Source organism: Linepithema humile, chromosome 1, assembly GCF_040581485.1.
Source record: "Linepithema humile isolate Giens D197 chromosome 1, Lhum_UNIL_v1.0, whole genome shotgun sequence".
Lineage (NCBI taxonomy): Eukaryota > Metazoa > Arthropoda > Insecta > Hymenoptera > Formicidae > Linepithema > Linepithema humile.
In genome coordinates this window covers 42,569,263-42,589,292 of record NC_090128.1, presented here as the reverse complement: position 1 = coordinate 42,589,292, position 20,030 = coordinate 42,569,263, and the positions used below count along the sequence as shown (strand labels likewise).

The 20,030-nt window shown below is 33.4% G+C and overlaps 1 protein-coding gene across 5 annotated transcripts; it reads left to right on the top strand.

The window, feature by feature from the left end:
* Positions 1-2,492: 2,492 nt before the first annotated feature.
* On the top strand, positions 2,493-19,767 carry daw (dawdle). 5 transcript variants are annotated; one of them, XR_010890178.1, is made up of 5 exons: positions 2,493-3,736; positions 8,107-8,367; positions 9,120-9,502; positions 15,049-15,492; positions 16,104-16,242. XR_010890178.1 is itself a non-coding variant. In XM_067354874.1 (5 exons), exons 1-4 carry the CDS (start codon positions 3,328-3,330, stop codon positions 15,124-15,126), a joined length of 1,131 nt encoding a protein of 376 aa, XP_067210975.1. In that variant the 5' UTR covers positions 2,493-3,327; the 3' UTR covers positions 15,127-15,163; positions 16,104-16,243. The 5 variants fall into 5 exon arrangements, 3 of the variants coding, with proteins under 3 accessions (XP_067210975.1, XP_067210968.1, XP_012227975.1); XR_010890177.1 differs by lacking the exon at positions 16,104-16,242 and adding an exon at positions 15,762-15,791; XM_067354874.1 differs by having other exon boundaries at positions 15,049-15,163; positions 16,104-16,243.
* The last annotated feature ends 263 nt before the right edge of the window (positions 19,768-20,030 follow it).

Below are 20,030 nucleotides of genomic sequence, written 5' to 3'. Positions count from 1 at the left end.
CTATAAATGCAATTATTCTTTTTCCACAAAAGAATATTATAATTTTTCTATCAGAACTAGATTAAAGAAAGTAAAAGAAGAAAAACCATTTCTCGAGAAAGAATATTTGTCGTGTTTTTTTTCAAAACTAGTTAAACAGTCTAAACAGTTCTTAATAATAAAAACATTTCTCATCATCCTGCTCTTATCTTTATCAATTTAAAGCTTAAAAATTCGTAACACGAAAGATTTTAAGTTGATGTTGGAAGAAAATGAACAATATTAGCTTTACAAATGCTACTTCACTCCTTATCTCTTTAGAAAACAACATAGAAATGTGTCCAATTCATTTGTTTTTGCATGCACTAAATATTGCCGCGAAATAACCAACTTTTATCCATTTGCGCAGCGAGGCGATCGAACAGTTCTCTGTAGTTTCCCAATTACCTCACCACTGATTATTGCTTCATCGTTATTCATTATACGAAGGCGCTAACCTGAAACTGACAGCAATTTTAAATTATCGTTGCCGATGTAATAATAAAGTTTCATGCTACTATTGAGGCCCGTTTGTCGTTGAATCTGCCACCTTTAATGAACACTACGAATCATTCTCGTTACGCATTATACGCATCGGATATTATATCCTCCTGAAAGTTTGCAACAAAAAGTTTGCACATTATTAAACTCGCGAATACATTGTAGTATAATTGAAGGTAGCACGAAGAAAGAACTCGTTATATACATATGTAGAAATATTTTCTGCAAAATAATAGATGATGAAAAACTGTGTTAACATTACGTGTGAATATAATAATGACTAGATGTAAAAGTATTTATCATAAAAAAGTGCGGAAATCTATTTATTAATAAAATATTTTTTTATAACATAATATATCGATAAATATATATATCTTTTAAATTAGAAAAAAATAGAGAGAGACAGAGAGAAAGAGAAAACCAAATTATATATAATCATTAAATAAAAATATTTTCTATATATTAATATATATTTAGTTTATATTTTACTATGTTATGCTTTTCTAATAATCTGTCTTCACCACGTAGCACAAGCAGGCAGAGATTTACATTTAAAATGCAGTAAATATTTTACACACAATTATCGACACAATTTGTCACGCGTTGCCATATCATCGGATGAGTAGGTAAAACTTTTTCTCCGATAAAACAACAAACATAACGTATTATTATACATTATTTGAATAATGACATTACGCCCGTCAATTCGAAAAATTATATATTTCGATAACGACCGATAATAAGATAACGCAAACAGGCGTCGCGATTTTACAAATGAGCACAACGTGTACAAACTACGAATTATATGCGCGCCATGTCCGGCACAAATTACAGAATAATTTAACGCACTGAACCAGTCAGTAATTTACGAATCATGAAATATCCAACGAATTGATGAAACCAGTACGACGAAAAAAAAGAAGCGCTGCATACTCAAATACTGGAGCGTCACGCGCAGTAAAGATTGCTCTCATCACAATTATTAATGATATCAACGAACAGTAGGAAACGATAAAGCGCTTAGCACAGTATTTCTCTGCGAGTGCCTTTTTTTACGAGAAGTTGTTACGGTTATCGCGTAATTTATTAAATTAAAAGCGCAGAGTCCGAGTGCAATTGTATTTTACGCTACGATATTTTCCTGCAAAGCAACGCACTCGAAAGAGATCACGACTTGTCGCACTCGATAAATGTATAATTTCGGTACCCCAAAAAAAACGTTAATCGATTCTGCGACGCTTCAAATACGCTTGTGTACGTTCAAAAAAATCATATTCGGCGTTTCCGGGTCAATGAGGTAGGTCATCTTCTACGAGGAACGAGATGAGCGCTCCAATGAACTGCGAATTGCAGGTCTCAGCTCAAAGAAACGCTGACACTAATCTGCGATGAAGCGTACGTCAGCCTTTTTGCGGTAAACATTCGCCTTACAAGCGTCATCAACTCAAATAAGCGCATTCAAGCGATACGAATATATAAACATTTTATTACTAGTCTAGGAACGCCGCCAAAAAACGATCAGTACAATTGTAATTCTTAACATCGACTTGAGTCATTATATGATACCGCAGTGACATAGTTCAATATGATGTGACCCAGTCTGTTTTCTCGGTATCTAATATATCTGTGTTCGCAGGTTTGTTCTTTCAGCTCTGCGTCTATCAGGCAATTTAATCGCTCCGCGTTCGCACAATTGAACTAAATTATTATATTTTTTCCTTTAAATTTTACCTACTACAAATAAACTCTACTATTGAAAATTGCAATATAGATGCGTCTTATCTCGCTTTGCGCTGCCACTGTATCAAAAAATTACATTAATCTGATCAAGAGAAAGTATTTGTTACAGTTCACCAGCTTATCAATCAGCGAATGAGATACCTTTTATCAGAATTGAGATCAATTCCAACCTACTAAGATAGATTTAAAAATTCAGGAACCGGCCAATGGACCAAACAGAACGTCGGCAGCATGTTCGCGGCGCGTGCTTGCGCTGATATCAGCAACGCTCCCGTCCAATCCGTATTGGCTCCGACAGTCGCGGAGCAAAGTTCACATAGCTTCCACGGAGTCAACTACATCACTGGATCATTATAATGATTTACCTCCAGTCTTCGTAAACGCGTCGTTGAGAACAGAGAAAAAGCAACCTAGAGAATCGGTTCACAATTCGAGTCAGTGTTGGTGACGTTCTCTCGCATTCATACTGCGAACTAAACAGATTGACCTTTAAAGTGGACAAATATAATAGTGGCTGTAAAAATAAACAAAAAAGAAGAGAAGAAAAATCGCGATGGTTCTACGAATCAAAATCTCGTGAGATATCAATTCGATGACTGCAATGACCCGTCTGGCTTGTTGCAATTTTATTAACGAGATTGCGCAAATTGCATAATTACATCATTGAAATCCTTAGAAAGAAAAATGTGGATCGACAACTCGGATGAGATATAATATATATTTTCGATATTACATCTGCGCAGAATCCATGCGTCAGAATCGTCAAAATATAATCAGGACACTCGTCCGATGGAAATCTAACGATTTACAGAATTTCCGATCAATCGCCGAGAATATTTGGCTCAAATACATTGTCCATGATTCACAGAAAACAGTGTATGTTTATACGACAAAGTACACTTTGCCAGCCGAACTCGGAGGCAATAATGTCAGTGAAACATTGTCAATGATTACGTTATAACTCAGTACTTAATAAAGTCGATTGAAAATTAAATCGAATAAAAAAGGCAAGTCAAAGAAGCGTTAAAAAATCAATTTCGATCAATCGACATTTAAATTGCTGCAAAAATGCGTCTATTCGAGAAACTTTTTATTATCCTTCTTGTGAGTGATATCAACGGCACCGAGTGGAAGGTCAACCCCCTGATGAGATTAATGTATACGTTGCTCCCTCACTCATCATTCGTATCGGCGGCCAGCGGAGAAAACGCCTGTGCTGGTTGCGCACAAAATAAGGTCAATGTGATCGATCCAGACCCGTTCCTAACTGAGCTGAGAGTGGAGTACGTGAAACAGCAGATCCTGAAGAAACTGCGGTTGTCGAAGCCGCCCGAGGTCTCAATGCCATTGTCAACCTTACCGAAGCCGCTAATAAACGGCAATGTGCTCGAACTTCGACCCGGGGCACCCGAGCCGGAAAGACCAGCGGAAAACTTCTACGGGAAGACCGACCGGGTCGTCGTATTCCCGAACGAAGGTAAGATTTGACGAATCAAACAGCGTGATTCGTGATTACTTTCTTGAATGAAGCAATGATATATATCTGTCATATTTTCTTCATTTAAATAGTAAAGTTTCACACAATAATAAAATGTAAAGCTATTTTATCAACAGATTAAATAGTAGTAGAATCAGTCGCGATATACACTGTATCCGGTGTCAAAATTATCTCGATGGGCGTCTAATCTAATTTTACAAGGAAAATAGTGTAAGGCGAGAAAATTATTCACATAAAATTGAAAACGGAAAAAAAATATTATTTTACTTCGCGTAAAGAGTCTTAAAACACCATTTGACATATAAATTGAAAATTTACGAAATAAGATCTCGAAATTATCTTTTCTCAGCATAGTTATATGCAGGCTATTGCGAGAACATTCGACCACGCGATAGACTACTAATGAACGGTTATTCAAGCCCGTGTGTGATGCATAAATGAAGCAAAAGGTAAAGAATGAAAAACACGTGAGAAAATACGCGTTATTCGCGAATATTGTGCGCGCATCTTCCCTCATGGTGCAATCCTCAAAAGCAAAACAAAATTTCGGAATATCGAGCGTGCACGTTTTTTCGGAAGACAACAGACGAAGTCTAAATTCGCAAATGAACTATTGTGCTTGCTCTATAACTGAACAAAATTTGCAATAAATTGCGTTAAGTTTATGCAATTTATTACAAAATTTTATCTGGTAACACATAAAGTAATTGCGTATAATATGTATACACGCTCTTTATGCAGTACATAATTTTCTTTATAAATAATATTTTTTTTAATATTAATGTAACAATTTTCTATTTCTGTGATTAGCTGTTAAAGCTAATGTTACTATTAAATCAATTTATTAATTTGCAAAATGTTAAATTTTTACCTTCTTACGCGACACCGAGATTTCACTCTGCTACATACAACTTTATGACATTTACTATGTAATTGCTAATCATTTAGCATTCAATTTTATATTAAACGTGCAGCATATTCACATGCAAAACTGACCGTCTCACATCGAAAGCACCTCTCCGAGAAGCTCGTTTCTTTCTCTTCACAGTCCGCTGGTCGTTCCTCTCGACAACCCCTTCTTGACCAGTCAGACGAGAAACACCGGCGGGAATATGAATATTGCGTAATTGCACGGCTCCCTCGCAATAAACGAGAACCGGTAACAATGACGCCGTTTCTCTCTCGGCGCGGTACTTCTGGATAGAGATACCGCCGGCGACCAACTGGGACCATGAATTTCAAATTTTCCGCGGCGATGCAAATACGGAAGCCGCACGAACGGAGCACGTATGAATCCCGGAGGCGTGGGCAGAAATTTACCTCGAATTACAACATGAAATCACGGTTCCGACGTTTTAATCGTTCGTATAAATCATTTTCGATGTGCTTGCAAAATTTTTTTAAATCTTGAGAAAATTTTCATTTTGAAAACTTGCTCTAAGCCCTGTTGCTTCGAAGTATTCTTATCTGTTGAAAAAAAAGCAAACAAAATAATACGCGAGTAATGAAAATTGAATAGATTGAAGTTATTTGTCTACTAAATTTTTATTATACACATGATATTTAAAATAACAATAAAACAGTGTAACATATCACAAGTTAATTATTATAGTTAAAACTATTTTTATTTTGATATTTTGTCGTGCAATCTACTTGCAATAAAGCCATGCATAATTTACGAACACGTAATTTTTTCCACTGAGAGAAATGCAGAAATATGATAATATAATCGTTCATCAGTCGCATGAATATTATTGTCCCGAATTTTTACATTTTTGCAATATTTTTCACGCACGCGATTGTAACATTGCATTTAAAAACGTTGACTATAATTATAATACACTTTCCGATTTTTCTAATAATAATAACTCTATGTTTTTACTTCTGGAATAAAATTCTTATCTTGTATTTTTTTATTAATTTTTCTATAAAAAGAATTTTATTATAAATTTTCAAAATTTACCAATGTCAATTTTTTCTGCCCGCAATTCCTTTGCGCTCTTCGTTTGCTTACGCTAATTGAAGCATCAAATTCCAATCTTGCTCGAATTTATGCAAACATTTTTTTTATAATCGTCATTTTGATCATGACGAGCAATGACTTGATTTCTCAAGCATTGCACGTACTTCTATCACACTGTCAATATAGCTCTCTTCATTCTGTCATAATCAATACGCGATTTTGCCATTTGCATTTTGCGGATTCTCATTGTATAAATTCTCACTTTGTAAAGATTCGTTGTACTCGCTAGATTATTATACGCCAATATCAGATAAAAAAATACAACGTGTTATCATGTTTTTCACAACATAGTCAATCACAACACGTTAATCCCCTCTGGCACCTAAAATATATTTTATATCTTCTACAGTACGATAATTGTGCCAGTCAACCCGGCGTAGTCCAATTCGTTTTTTATCTAATTCCGGTACGAATACATCGCGCGACTGCAAATCACACATGCACACGCACGTAAGTCGTACACGAGACCTCAAAATATTGACGCGGAACATTTGGCCTCGTTAACCCACAGCGATTTCAGCGTGAGAGCTGCAGATTACGGTGATGAGGTTGAGATCAGTGAACCGGAAGTATTCATCGCGTTGTCGTATCCAAGTCGCAACATCGCAAGATAGTGCACGCTCAAGAATATTCTGAAAATATATGGAATCCGCAAAATTTTGACGCGAAAATTGAATATGTCGTATAAATGAAAAACTTATAAACTTCGCGAAACGCGTTGGAAAAATCAATACGAGCGCATTTTTAACAGAATCCAGGGCTAGAGAAGCTTTATATGTACGATGCGAGAATTGTGATTTTTACGATTTCTATCTAAAAAATTATTTGAACTTAATAATTTGATAAAAGTAATTAGATAAGAATGGTTTTCCTATTTGCGTATTTTAACGAAATATATAGATATTATTTTATCTCAGAAAATGCAATGCGCATCAAGCGGATGTAAAACACGTGATATGTGACAAAAATAAAATGTGCTAGCATTGACGTTTGGCACGCGTTATGTAACAATACGGATTCACTCTGACGCTTGGCGTTGCATAATTCTAGTTATAAATTATGAGGAAGTGACAATTATCAGACACGCTAATCGCTCGAGAATCCGTCCAGAAATAATTCCGACGCGCTTGGTAGTGCATCGCAGATTGTCGCGAAACAGTCGATGTGTTTCCAATGTGTAAAAAAGTTTGAAGTGCTATTTTCTGAATTACACAAACAGAGAAAATTACGAACCGACTTTAATCATTTAAAAATTGTTAAAAAGCTATTTAGAAATTAATACTAAAGATTTAAAAAAAAAAAAACACTTGAAAATTGTATTAATTAATTTAAAACTTCTATGTTAAAAACCGTGTATTGCAATAAATTGTAATATCTTCGTTAAATATATGTATATCACGGAAAAAGAAATAAGAAGAAGCTATCAATCATGGATAAATAAATATTCGTAGGAAATGTAGTCATAAATAATTGTCAAATTAAATCTTCTCAAAGTAATTCTTTATATAGATTTCTTTTGATTGCTCACGCGAATAATTCAATCATTGATATTCTGTTTAACTTTATACTCACTTATTGCACGTGTTCGCGCAGGAATATTCCGTGTTGCATATTCCTTTGTTGCGGCTACGAAGGCCTTTTAAAGCACATTTTTCCAGATAATTGTGGTTCCATTTGAGACTTGCTTCGAACACCGCCGTAAATTGCAGGCCGATCGCACTCGATCAAAAGTGCACTTTCAAAAGTCTCGACTGACAATGAGTCTCTAGTGTCGTTCGTTAGTATACTAAATTAGTTTGTAATGAAGTAGCCCGCAGATACGTGTTTGTCCTTAAAAAAAGAAGCAACAGAATAGCCGTGTAACGTATTCTAGTCAAATAAAAAATATTTGTTATCGGTAGCATTGAAAGTAAGAGATAACAAACTTGCCGTTTTCTATTTAGAGAACAGTTTTATCACGCTCTACGTCCGTAAGAAAAAGTATATTCTTAAACTGTTATACATATTCCTGAAGTGATAATGGAATATAAAAATCCACAATTTTAATATTTTATTATTTTTCTTTTAAATATCATAACGTTTATTTGTACTTTAAAATATCTCACAAATATGCTTCACATTTCACGTCTAAATATGTATAAGAGCTTCAAAAGTCAGAAATCAAATAATTTAACGAAAAAAATGAATTTATCGTATTTTGACTCATTTTTGCAATATCTCTTAAATAAAATCTCACAGTGCGACAATTTTGTTACAATTTTTTTTGTTTTTTTTTTTTTTTTTTTTTTTTTGAAAAACGATTCCAACAATTTCGCATGTTTCGCAGGTGTAGCCGATTCAACAAAATGCCGTCAGAGCTCAAATCATATAACGGGCTTCAATCCGGCAGCCTGTTTTACGTTTTACTTGCCGAACGAAATGCTGTTCGTCGATGTGACCTCGGCAGAGCTCTGGTTTTACAAAGAGAAGGTCGAGAATGACGATGAGCTCCAACAGACCTTCGTAATATCTGAGCTGGATCATTGGGATCTGGGCGGTAGTTTTGAAAAGAACACTGTCATGGCAATCTTGGAGACCGATGTCAGAGGTAAGTAAATAGGTTAGAGAACAGTTTTATCACGCTCTACGTCCGTAAGAAAAAGTATATTCTTAAACTGTTATACATATTCCTGCGGCGGACAGAATCGTTCCGTCATTCCCCTCGTCCGTTTATCACGAATCCCCACGTCGCATAGAAATCTTCCACAGCGAAATTTCATCACCCTGCGATGTTGCACTGCAGACACTTTGCGAACCTATCTCTCGTTGCATATCGCAATTTCGGCCGACACCGGAAATTTCATACGAATGACGCGGGATAATTTTCTCATATCGTGATATCCCAATCGATTGATATAACGTTATATATCTCCTAATACTTACCGACACGGGATTTGAAATTGATTGTTAAACGTTTAGATTAAAATTTTGCAAATTTGTACCGGAAAAGATAATTATCATATTTAAAAATCGTGAAGAGTAAATGACGGATTTAATATAAATAAGATGTATAATATATAAGAATGAGAATAAGAATTGTAATTTAGTTTCTATTATATTACTCGTAAAAGATGATTTAATATTAAAAAATTTTTAAATTCGTAACGATAAAATAACATATTTCTTATTTTTAGTTATTCTAATATATTCCACGCCTTCCAAAGTCGAAGGAGGCCACTTGGACGATTTTCCTTATTAAAATAAAACATTTTGAAACTGATTTCACAATGTGCAACGAATTTCTCTGGAATGCAGCACTGCACATCGCAAAATTATCAAGACTTTGATGTTTTCTTTCAGAGGGCTGGGTAAAGACGGACATGAAATTCATGGTAAAGAAATGGGTAGGTCGACAGGGACTAAACCACGCTATTCAGATAGCTTGTACTACTTGTTCGATTGACCGTGACAGCGCGCCAGTATCAATCGAGCAAACCTTGAAGCCATTCTTAGTAATCCACACGGCGCCGTTGCCGCAGAAGAACAGACCCAAAAGAAACTCAAATTGCCAACCTGAAATGAAGGAGTGCTGTAGGGATGATCTCTACATTAACTTTAAGGATATTGGTTGGAGTGAATGGATTCTACATCCGAGCGGATATCACGCGTACTTCTGCCGAGGTTCCTGTGCTACGGCGGCTTCTTTAACCATCAGCGGCTCGCATTACAACAACGTTATCAGAGTGAGTGTAATATAGTTTCCACATTCTTATATCTTTGATGCTCGATTATAGATCTTAGTGGATAATAATTAATTTAATCTAATTTAAGATAATTTAACAACTATGTTTTCTCTTGTTCGAACATTAATGCCGTTAATAATTGCAGTTTACATTAGAGAGTTTAGTAATATCCCGGTTTATGATACAAATATAAAATTTGTAATATAAATTCTTGGAATTGGAAAAAAAAAAAAAAAAAAAAAAAACAGCTCATCTTGAAATTATTCAAATAAAAAAATTATTACCCACTTGTCACATAACTTTATAACGATCACTCTGTGATTCATTCATTTAATTTCGTTTCTTCTTACTTGTCATCTAAATTATGTTTCACTCAAAAAGATTATCACTTGATTTTCGTTTTATAACAACACTCTTTATTCTACGCAAATTTTAAATTAAAATTATTGGATAGTTAATTCTTATTATTTTCTCTCCTTCTATTATGATACAAATATAAAATTTTTTGCCAACTCTGTTTGTATTGCCTACTCTGCATAATTAACTTAATTAATGTACAAATCATATTAAAAAGACAGAAAACATAAACAAAAAATTTCATTTACGTATACATATATTTAAATAGTAGCAATCTTATCTCGCTTGTGTCAGATCGAACAGAAAACAAATGCGTAATAACCGATTATCGCACTGCTGGAAGAAATGTGTCGCCAATGTGATTTATATTCGTTTTTTCTTTGCGCGAAAGAAACGCTGACGCTGTGTCTTGTTATTTCAAGAATCGCATGTCACTTTTTGTGTTTCTTTGCGGTTTTACCAGCGATCGTATCTCTTTCTCTCTCTCGTTACGTAAAGCATATGGCAAATAGTAAATATCGTTGATATGTCATTGTCGAAGACATTAAATCGATAACAGAAAATCTTGAAACTTAATCATTTAAAAATATTTTATTTTACTTTATTAAGAAGATTACTGATATTCTAGAATTTTAAAACCTATTAAATATATAAATAATAAATTTTATAAACTGCAGTCCAATTATTTCAATTCGAAATATTATATTTAAGATTTACTTTTGTTTCAAAACAATGTCTCTCGTTAACAATAAAAGATATTTTACTTATTTTCTATAATTGTATAATCTATTTTTTTGACAAAAAAGCAATAAACCGCAATAGTATAAAAAAATTTTAGTATTCTTGAATTAAACATTTCTATCTCAAGTAATTAGAATTTTATTTGCAAAAATATAATTTTGGAATTAATTGGCAAAATTTTTATGATTTTTGAACTTATGTTTCTTTTAACATGGAAATTTTTAATCTGAGGAATTTTGCACATATGTAAATGTAACTTTTATTTAAAATTCTATAAATATTATTTACAATAAGCAAAATAATTTTTTTTGACCGTGTCTTGCAACTAATTTATTTTTTACTTAATGTAAAAAAATATAGTCGCACTGCATAACCGCGTTCTTTATTATTCGCATTAATTGTTAATAAAAGTCGAGAAGAGCTCTTGTTATACGCGCAACACATAATGTGGGTAATATAGTTTGCAACTCGTAACGATAATGGTGCGTTAAGACTCCATTATCACGCAACGTAAAACCCCATTACCTTAGGTCTATGCTTTCTGCCATATACGAAGCGTGACGCGAGAAATACCGTTTGCATACGCGAACAGAGATGACTTTCTTACGTTCAACAGCCCCAGGCGGGGGCGGCTGAAAAGAACGGCATTCGCTCCCTACCAGTCTTTATTCACGTTCCCTCATTATTTCTCATAAAATATTTCACTATTAAAACACTAACACTATACCAATCATTTCATAATAACACAAATGGCTAAAATTTATTTCAACTCCAACAATCAAATTGGTAGTAAAGTTTTCTTTCGGGATAAGAAAAATATTAAGAGGATGCTGAAGTCATATTGTTACCGACCGAAACTTCAATTTTCTAAAAAGGGTGGCGTTTTTTATTGCTTTAATAGAATTACAAATCCTTTGGTGTAAATAAAGTACATATGCTAATCTTTCGGCAGTTGGTCAAATTTAAACCAAAAAATAAAAAAAATTTTTGAAAATTTACCGACAATGTCACCTCAAAGAATTATATCTTTTATATCAAAATTATACTGCTTCAATCTGCAAAACAAGACCATGTGCCGAAGAAGAGCGTATGAAACAATAATGGAAAACCAAAAAAATAGAGCTTAGAGACTTATTTTCAAAACGCCACCCTTTTCCAGATTTATGTAAAGCATGTGTGCAATATAGAAAGAATAAGGTAAAAAAGAGCTATAGATTAGTTCCGAGATTTTGGGATAGAGGCGCTATACAGTTCTCAGTGCTATCTGTCATATACAGAATCTTTTAGGTTAGTTATGTGTGTGTTAGTTGTGCGTGTGTGTGTGTTTGGGTTATGTGCTACGAAACCCGGCTGAAAAAAATGGGTTGAAGGCACTCTGAAGGATAAAAAAGTGTATGTATTATACATAAATTTTGCAACATTTTTGCAAACATTTATATTATTTAATTACATACATTCATATTCTAATTTCTACAAAATACTTTTATTCATGTGCTTTATGTGTATATATTATGTATATTCTGTGCTCCATATTATGTATATTCACATCAAAGTATCTATGTAAAATTAACTTTTTATATCATCTTGTATATTGTATATCATTTATATGAATATCATTTTGTATATTGTATATATTTTTATAATAAATGTATATGTCATATAACTTATTTATAAAGCATGAAATATAAAGGTATTTTTAGTTTCTTGTATGTATCATTTGTAAAAAAATCTTGATAAAAAAAACATTAATTTTGTGACTTGCAATTATCTGTTTCAATATATACTTCTTTTAAATACTTACAACTAGCCTTATTTTATGCGTTTTCCTTGGTATCTAAAATACACATCAAAATATAAAATTAATTTCTAGTTCAGTAGAAAAAAAACATTGTAGTCTTACACCAGAAAGGAATGATAAAATATCATGTATATGTAATAACAAATAAATCACTTTTCCACTGACATTATACACAACTTTGCAGAAATAAATTTATTCTGTGAATTTTGAATGTGTAGTGCAGTTTAAAACACACAGTCGAAATATATCTATATTTTTGAAATAATAATTCTGATTTTTCATGAATCACAGTGGTTTTTTAAAATGTTCAATTTTAACAGTTTTTATTGGATTGTACTTTAGACAATATTATATTTTGCCATTTCTCTCTGTTGTAAGACAAGAATGTTTCGTTTCTACTGTAATAGAAATACATTTTCGATTTTGATACGTATTTTAAATACCAAGTTAATCACATAAAATAAGGCTAAGTGTAAGTATTTAAAAGAAGCATATAATGAAACAGATTATTGCAAGTCGCAAAATTAATGTTGTTTCTTTTATCAAAATTTTTTTACAAATGATAGACACAAAAAAATAAAAATATCTTTATATTTTATGCTTTAGAAATAAAAAATATGGCATATATCATATACATTTATTGTAAAAAGAGTATACAAAATGATGTCAATTTCTTAGAAAAATATTTTGATATAAATATAGATAATGTGGAGCATATAATATACATTATATATATATATATACATAAAGCATATGACGTAATAAAAGTATCTTACAATAAAGAATAAGACAAGCCAGAGGCGGTTTCCTCGTGGACTGGCAATATATAATAAGACAAGCCAGAGGCGGTTTTCTCGTGGACTGGCATTAGAAAACTCTTATTCTTGTCTTCAAGCCAGAGGCGGTTTCCTCGTGGACTGGCAATATAGAATAAGACAAGCCAGAGGCGGTTTTCTCATGGACTGGCAATATAGAATAAGACAAGCCAGAGGCGGTTTTCTCGTGGACTGGCATTAGAAAACTCTTATTCTTGTCTTCAAGCCAGAGGCGGTTTCCTCGTGGACTGGCAATATAGAATAAGACAAGCCAGAGGCGGTTTTCTCATGGACTGGCAATATAGAATAAGACAAGCCAGAGGCGGTTTTCTCGTGGACTGGCATTAGAAAATTCTTATTCTTGTCTTCAAGCCAGAGGCGGTTTCCTCGTGGACTGGCAATATAGAATAAGACAAGCCAGAGGCGGTTTTCTCGTGGACTGGCAATATAGAATAAGACAAGCCAGAGGCGGTTTTCTCGTGGACTGGCATTAGAAGAAAATTCTTATTCTTGTCTTCAAGCCAGAGGCGGCTTTGTCGTGGACTGGCAATATAGAATAAGACAAGCCAGAAGAGATCTTTCGTGAGCTGACAATTTTAAATAAATATAATCAGAGGCGATCTAACGTCAGCTGACAGTTTAGAAGAAAGAGAGCTAAAGGCGATTTATTCGTGAACTGGCAAATTGTAAGAAATATTGTCAGAGGCGATCTATCATGAACTGACAATTTTAAATAAATATTGTCACAGACGATCTAACGTCAGCTGACAGTTTAGAAAAAAGAGAGCTAAAGACGATTTATTCGTGAACTGGCAAATTGTAAGAAATATTGTCAGAAGCGATCTATTGTGAGCTGACAATTTTTAATAAATATAGTCAGAGGCGATCTAACGTCAGCTGACAGTTTAGAAAAAAGAGAGCTAAAAACGATTTATTCGTGAACTGGCAAATTGTTAGAAATATTGTCAGAGGCGATCTAACGTCAGCTGACAGATTTGAAGAAATACGTATTTATTTTAGTTAGCAATTTACTGCACGTGTGGTCTGTTTATATTTTATCAGATAATTTATAAGGTCATTTAACCTTTTTTCTCGCAATTGAAATTCTATCGTATGGCTGAATGATGTACATACGAGACAAAATAGACTTATACAAGGTGTCTAATAGATATAAGTTAGATATGATAAAATATTTTATTTGAAAAATGTATGTATAATACTATATGTCTAATTGGAAAAATATGTTATATGCTTTTCCTATTTTTATTCTTATGTAACAAATACAAAATAAATAAATAAGTTAATTAATTATTGAATACATACATATACATATTGAATATAGTTATCTTTATTTTGTATTTTATATAACTGAAATAATATATACTTTCATTATTTTAGTCATTATCATATAAAATACAAAATAAAGATAACTATTTATTGAATATATGTGTATATGTATATATTAATTAATTGATTAATTAGTTATTTAGTATTTACTACATAAGGATAAAAGTAAGAAAAGTATATGACATTTTTCTTCAATGATATATATAGTATTATATGTATATTTTTTATTTATTATTTTGTCATATTTAGTTTGTATTTATTTGACACCTTGTATACGCTTATGTTTTCTCGGACATTATATTGCAGCTTTGCGACGAAATTTCAGTCGAGGAAACAAGCGCAAGCATCGTTTGTTTACAAACTTCCGATGACACACGTACACAGACCACACGTCAGTGTAGTGAGTCACCACTACAAACAAATGCGTACACACGGACCTACGCGGCATAGGTCCGTAGGCTGCGCCGATAATGTCATTTCATTTTTAGTACCATCGAAATGATGGCGCTTTCGCGTCGGAGTTCGCCCGTCACTTCAGCATCCTCTTAAGGCTCCTGGTCCCGTAGCCGTGAACTCCGCGTTGACAGTGGCGACATAATTGTGGTAGGAATAAAAACCTAGTCGAATTTACCTAGTCGATTTATTGTATAAGTAAATAGTGTAACAGTTTGACCTAATCAATTGATACGATAAAAGTAAATTACTGAATAACATACAAAATGCTAATTTATAATTCAAAAATTTGTTTACAAAAAAATAAACGCGATAAATACAGAATATATATAGCTTAGTACCGTTACCGACATGTCCATATGACAGAAATTCTCATGCAGCGTCTTAGGTGGAGAATCGATGAACTATTAGACGTGAAAAAATGACATGTTGACTACCCAATTTATTCTTGCGTGCCATTTCGTTAATATTCGTTAAATGTTAGTGCTGTGATATGTGACGTGTTCATGAAACCTGTAAAATTATCCGAAAACTAAGATTAGCAGGGAAAGCCCAACGTAGAAGGAGTATTTTCTACTCATACAGACAGCTGTCAACCGTGTGTTTTCTCGCATAATTAGGCTTCGCTTCACGGTTGATTTAACGATTGTTTATAACCTGTCAAGGAAAAAGCATAGTTTTCGGACAATTTTACAGGTGTCTTAAAGCGATCTAGAGTGTTACTTTGTTAAATTATCATTTTATTTAGAAATGGCACGCAAGAATTCTCGGCGTGTCATTTCTCGCTTCTGACGTCACGAATCTAATATGGCTGCGGTGACTACCCAGGAGCCTTAAGCATAAAAACAAAAAAAATTTAATTAATTTCGAAACTAATAAGTGCGGTATGTGCGATAAAAAACTTCTTATAAGAAAAAAATTGTGTACTATAACTTTTAATTCACTAATTTATCTTTACAATCGTTTTATTTCATAAGTAAAAATTGTTTGGGAATTTGATAATAAAGTTGCGTTTATCAGTTATAAACTCATCTGACTGGGCCAAATCACCGGGAATTAATAAGTTGAAAAATGTCGTTTATCTTTACAGAAGTTGTTGGCCAGAGACATTGGACAACAGAAGAGCAAGATAGTACCGTGCTGCTCACCGACGCAGCTCGCTCCGCTCCAACTGCTCTACATCGACACGAACAACACGATCACGCAGAAAACATTGCCGAACATGGTGGTAGAGGCTTGCGGTTGCATGTAATGTCGTACAGAGGGTGGCTGGACCACTACCCTCAGTGTGAGAAGACGAGATTCCACGACTAAGAACATCACGTCACCCCGTCCAAGACTTTCACTCGCGTTTAATTACCGTGAGTCCGAACTTGCCGGGATGTTGCATCCGTCCATCTCGTTTCGAATACAAACAGATCGATTGCGCGGAAGTACACGAGAACAATGATCACCGCGCCGAGATTATACGATGGCGATTAACGCCAAGGATACACTATTGTCACGTCACACGAATTCGCTTTATTATGCCGCACTATAAATAGTAACATTAATATAAAGCAGATTCATAGGTCGGTATTCATAGTCCGTTCTTATATTTAAGATTGTTTTAAGCACGGACTTATATTCGCTCTCTTCGTCAGACACAATCTATTAGCGTTTTCGATTATACAGGATTTGAACGACCCAGGGTTGATCAATCACTATTTTACTATAAATGCAAGTCTTTCATTGGTGGAGAGGTTGCAATGACGTCATTAACCAACCCTGGGTCGTTCAAATCCTGTATAATCGAAAACGCTATATGTGTGACGAAGAGAGCGAATATAAGTCCGTGCTTAAGACGATTTTAAATATAAGAACGGACTATGAATACCGCCCATAGATCTTATATGATGCATTTGTTCATGTACTATTCTGCAAAGTATAATCTCTATAATGTGCAATTCGCCGATAAATTCTATAATATTATGTCTTTTGATATAATCATTCTTCTTCATTGTTTGCCAAACAGTTTGAATCGCGAGAACAGATTATGTCAAATAATATCAGTATATAAGATCTATTCCTAGAGATACATATAAAACGCGATTGTTCATACAATATGTTGTAAAATTATAAATTTATTTCTATATTAAAAAGGCATTTTTTTCTTTTATAACAAATAATACATTTTTGTCCTCTTTTTATTTATTCTATTCACAGAAAACGGGTATAATCGCTATATTATGCGATTCTTTGACAAGGATGTAGAAATACGACGCGATAAAACGCGATAAAACGTGAACTTACGTGATGCAACAATAGTGTGTTTCTATCTATCCGAGGCAGAATACAGTATATTTCCTCTTTAAGGCTCCTGGGTAGTCACCGCAGCCATATTAGATTCGTGACGTCAGAAGCGAGAAATGACACGCCGAGAATTCTTGCGTGCCATTTCTAAATAAAATGATAATTTAACAAAGTAACACTCTAGATCGCTTTAAGACACCTGTAAAATTGTCCGAAAACTATGCTTTTTCCTTGACAGGTTATAAACAATCGTTAAATCAACCGTGAAGCGAAGCCTAATTATGCGAGAAAACACACGGTTGACAGCTGTCTGTATGAGTAGAAAATACTCCTTCTACGTTGGGCTTTCCCTGCTAATCTTAGTTTTCGGATAATTTTACAGGTTTCATGAACACATCACATATCACAGCACTAACATTTAACGAATATTAACGAAATGGCACGCAAGAATAAATTGGGTAGTCAACATGTCATTTTTTCACGTCTAATAGTTCATCGATTCTCCACCTAAGACGCTGCATGAGAATTTCTGTCATATGGACATGTCGGTAACGGTACTAAGCTATATATGGCCGGTATTCATAGGGCGGTATTCATAGTCCGTTCTTATATTCAAGATCGTCTTAAGCACGAACTTATATTCGCTCTCTTCGTCAGACACAATCTATGTGTGACGAAGAGAGCGAATATAAGTCCGTGCTTAAGACGATTTTAAATATAAGAACGGACTATGAATACCGCCCATAGTCCGTTCTTATATTCAAGATCGTCTTAAGTATAAACTTATATTCGCTCTCTTCGTCAGACACAATCTATGTGTGACGAAGAGAGCGAATATAAGTCCGTGCTTAAGACGATTTTGAATATAAGAACGGACTATGAATACCGCCCTATATTCTGTATTTATCGCGTTTATTTTTTTGTAAACAGATTTTTGAATTATAAATTAGCATTTTGTATGTTATTCAGTAATTTACTTTTATCGTATCAATTGATTAGGTCAAACTGTTACACTATTTACTTATACAATAAATCGACTAGGTAAATTCGACTAGGTTTTTATTCCTACCACAATTATGTCGCCACTGTCAACGCGGAGTTCACGGCTACGGGACCAGGAGCCTTAAACCTTATTCTTAAATTGATTGCCAAAGCCATGTAATTGGCTTGCGCAAACGCTTACGCTATCATGGAAAATTAAAATGTAAATTAAGACAAACCGAACTGTGAACAGGACTCATTACGTGTTTTAAGATAGTTTTCAACATCCCTGTGTGCTCGTTGTACGTATACAGAGCCGGTAGCGAGTGAACTCTTGAGCTATTTTGACGACGACTTTTACCGTATGCGGACCCTGTTGCGTCTGATGATACAAGACTGCTGTTTCTGCTATTTTCACTACGAATCTTCATTGAAAATGTCCTAACGAAAATGTAAAGACGGCACAATTCTGACAGATCGTTTTCTAGTCATGAAACATGATAATAATGTACTAATTTGTAGTAAAATTTGTATTGGCACATATATTTTTTAATTTATTTTTTATACAGAAAATTATAAGAAAAAAGCAATTTTTAATTTTAAATAATTATCTCAAGCTCAATCTCTCTTTTACAGTGAAATGAACAACATTATCTTCGGCTTCAAATTACCGTCGTTTCGAAAAATCCGTAGATGATATTATTCTATCACTAATAATATGACTCCTGATGAATGCATACGATTAAATTTATCAAATAGATATAATTCGATTAAATTAAATTAAAGGAATAAAATATTATTAATTTTTTCAATTATTCCCTAATCAAGCATCTTATAAAAGATGTTTAAACGTATCTAATTATAAATACTAGTTTATGGCACTAAGTTTGCTATTGAACTTTGCACGTCAACGGTAACACTTACATTTAAAATATCTTCTATTTTTAAGACTGTATAATAAAATTACTTAATAAGTATTTCTTTAAGAAATAGCAACAATTTCCAACTGACACGACATACAATGCACTAGAAACCATACAGTATTTTCAGTATCATCAGAAATTATTCACAAAACTATTTACACAGTTTGTAACTATTATATCAATCCCGTCTTGTGTTTAATTTAACCAGAGTGACACGCGTGATCGATAGAATTTATTAATTGTTAAAATAAAATTTAACACCCTCATCTTTTTGTTGACGATTAATTCGCGGGCACGATTGCAACAACTAATAAAATAGTGATCACTCTAGATGTAAATACAAGCGATTATAACATTGATAAATATTATAACATTGATAAATATGTATATTATTAAATGATGCTAAATGCTGAACGTAGCTGACACGTCGAGATAAATGAAAACGGTTTATTATACCGAAAGCTCTCAAAAGCTGATATTATTATTACATTTGTTCCTTCCTCACAGAACTTTATACTTTACATCAAACGTAAAATAAGTATATATTTGTGAAAAATCGATCGACTTTTTTGTGACACTGTTTAAATATGCAAAATTGGCAAGATGGATTTTTCATATTTCAATCCTCCTTTATATATAAACTCATAATATAATTTATTTAATCTAGATTCAATTAAAAACAATATTGCTGTTGAAGATCTTATTAAAATTTTAATTGTCCCTCTAAGTTTAGAATAATGAACTTTTTAACAGATATATTAAATATACAGACTGAACAAAATAAAGCGTTGCAAATATTTATGTACGTTCTTTTACGCCCT